General features: G+C 32.2%; 1 protein-coding gene across 1 annotated transcript; it reads left to right on the top strand.

Moving 5' to 3' along the window:
- Positions 1 to 339: 339 nt before the first annotated feature.
- LOC120358715 lies at positions 340 to 841 on the top strand. Its single transcript, XM_039453800.1, has one exon. It carries the CDS (start codon positions 365 to 367, stop codon positions 818 to 820), a length of 456 nt encoding a protein of 151 aa, XP_039309734.1. The 5' UTR covers positions 340 to 364; the 3' UTR covers positions 821 to 841.
- The last annotated feature ends 2,187 nt before the right edge of the window (positions 842 to 3,028 follow it).

Genomic DNA, 3,028 nt, shown 5'->3' with positions numbered 1-3,028 from the left:
ACCAAATTTGGAAATTAGATAGTATGTGATAACGAGTTACCCATTTTGTATCGCGTCGAAGATACCTGGGTACAATTCACGCCCAAACCCCAGATTCAAGAAATACCACCTCAGCAAATGCAACCAATGACATCTCTTATTTCGAAATACCTAACACCAGGACTCCGCTGTTAATGGGATTTACACCAAAGGAGACATAGAAAGATTGATATCTCGGCAGGAACATATTATGTTTCCTGCCGAGAAACCAGCATGACTCAACACCGTCGCAAGAGGACTAACAGGTAACAAATCTGGGACCGACGGCGTTTCAATATACAACCTGTTAGATGAGGAATCCCTTAATAAAATCGCCGAATGCGCTATGGCAAGAATGTGGAAAGGCTTTGTAACATTTGGATCGGCCACAGCAGGAATATTTGGCATATTCGTCATTATCCGAATAGATAAAATCATCATTGACACCGCCATCCATGGATACGCCCTGCACACCGCTTATGGATGTAGTATGCACCTCCTGGGAGCTGTATGGAGTTCCATAACCCATCTGCTTCTTCATCTGGCTCAACCTAAGAGACGACGCGAGAATGCTGAAGGACCACCCCCAAACCCACCTCCCAATCAACCAATGAGAGAACCAACAATCGAATCACCTCGCCCAGCAATTATAAAATCCTTCATCCGCCCCTCATCATTGTCACCTGACATCGAACGAACAACTATTAAACTAACGGCGCAGGTAACGATTAATACTACTAATTATGAAACCTTGACTAAGCGTTTAGCGGACTTGGAACAAATTCCTCTAAAAACATCGTAATTTGTTCTAAAAAAGGGAGAGAGGTGTGACGTCAGGCGACATCAAAAATTTTTCTTTCCTTCTCTCTTTATGATCAGCAATTGTTTCGCGAATAACTAACTATTCTTTTTCCTTTGTACATTATAATTGTTATGTTATTGCAACCATGAAAAGGCCAAACTAGAACATTTAGTAGCGAAAGGTATCAACTTCCAAACAAGTTGTTAATATTAAAAAAACTATAAATTGGAAACGTTAATAACTACAAATCCTCAAGTCAGTACCAACAATGAGGATCTTGCTAGGACTCTTAAGGTATCCCTCTCCTCTTCTGACACAACTAAAACATCAAAATTTTGAGTGAGTTCCAGTTGCGCACAGAATAAATCGGACACAGCAAGTTGAACGAAACGGACACAGTGACAATTGGACACAGTAGGAAACGGACACACGGTGGTTGCAGTGGGACACAGTGACAATCGGACACAGTAAGAAACGGACACAGTGACAATCGGACACAGTAAGAAACGGACACAGTGACAATCGGACACAGTAAGAAACGGACACAGTGTCAATCGGACACAGTGTCAATCGGACACAGTAGGAAACGGACACACGGTGGTTGCAATCGGACACATATGTTCCGTGATAGTTTTCCTAACCCTAAAAATGTTACTTTAATAACTTTAATTTGTTGATTTTTCGCTTTCTTTCTAATATGTAAATAAATAATTCTGTATATAAAGCCTTCTCTGTTTTATGAATCTATTAAAATGAAATAAAAATAGTTGAATATAATCGAATCGTGTATTTGATTCATAAACATCATTCATAAACCTTTGATATGTTTGATAAAATTTCTTGGATAAGTTTATCGTAAAGCTATTTCAATCAGAACGATTGTTAAAGTGATTGATAGAAAAATTGCCTACCTTTCAATCTTTAATCACATTTTATGATTATTTATATATAAATTTTTAGAGATATGAGAAAATTATTTAGACAACTTTCCCATATCAGTTCAGAGAAAAGCATGCGTTTGTGATCGAAAAAACGATGAAATTTATGTACATTTATGAAATTTGTGTTGTGTGTATGAATTATTATGTATACAATTTATATTTGTGTTGTGAATGTACATTTGATTTTTTAAAGTATGATTATTTTATATTGTATTAGAGTTTCTGTACTTACATATTTTAAATGCTAAGAAGACAACATGTTCCACAGTTTACGAAAGCAATCGTTTAGTTATCAATAGAATGAACAAATCCGTTTGCAAAACATGAGATTCTTTTAAGCGAATATTTATTTTTATTGTCTTCGCTATTAGAATTTTGTGTAATGTTATGGAGTTTCTTCAGATTTATTACAGCATAAATTTTTGCTTACCGTTTATACATGCTCTAAGAGTGACAAATATTAAATATATTTAAAATTTAATAATATATTACACAAAGTAAAACATAGCGCAAACATTATATGAAGATCATGATATTAATGATGAAATAGTTTTTCCTCTTTATATCTTTTTCTGTCTCTCTACCTTATTAGACTTATTACTTTCACATATACGTATAATATATTAGAAATGTAGAATGTAATAATAAATTTTTTGTTTTTTGTTTTCTTATTTTAATATTATTTTGCAGACCTTTTTTATATCCACATTAAACTTATTTATAATTTCTTTATGTTTGTGTGTAAAAAATATATTTAATTTCATATTACTCTACATAGGTAAATGTATTTATTTATTACAGCTTGCTCGGTTTACTGTATTATTTATAAAATTTTACATACATATCTTCACACATCTGCCGTTTTATTGATATATACTGTATAATATGATTAATGATAAATAAAATTAGATTATCAAACTTACATTTTTATTCAATACTAGAATTATACAGGAAAGCCAAAATCTCAGTAATTTATTCATCAACAAAATAATTAAAGCTCTTATTGCACAATCACAATTAGCAACAGAGTTAACCTTAATTCTACATATATCTATAATACGAGAATGAAATAAAATAAAACTTATTTTCTAATCAGTCTTCACATCTGAAAAGCAGAACTCTATTCCCTTCTTTGTTTAAAATGAAACATAAAATATAACTCTGTCAACAGTTAATAACGTTTATATATATTTAAAAGAAGAAAATAAACTTTTTGTGTAGTTAGACTAGTGTATATATATATATATATATATATATATATATACTA

This window comes from Solenopsis invicta, chromosome 9 (genome assembly GCF_016802725.1).
Source record: "Solenopsis invicta isolate M01_SB chromosome 9, UNIL_Sinv_3.0, whole genome shotgun sequence".
In the NCBI taxonomy this organism is placed as follows: domain Eukaryota; kingdom Metazoa; phylum Arthropoda; class Insecta; order Hymenoptera; family Formicidae; genus Solenopsis; species Solenopsis invicta.
This window is presented reverse-complemented; position numbering and strand designations above follow the sequence as displayed.

What these genes read in the sequence shown, in the direction of transcription:
- LOC120358715 (XM_039453800.1), top strand. Translation starts at nt 365, where the DNA reads ATGGCAAGAATGTGGAAAGGCTTTGTAACATTTGGATCGGCCACAGCA.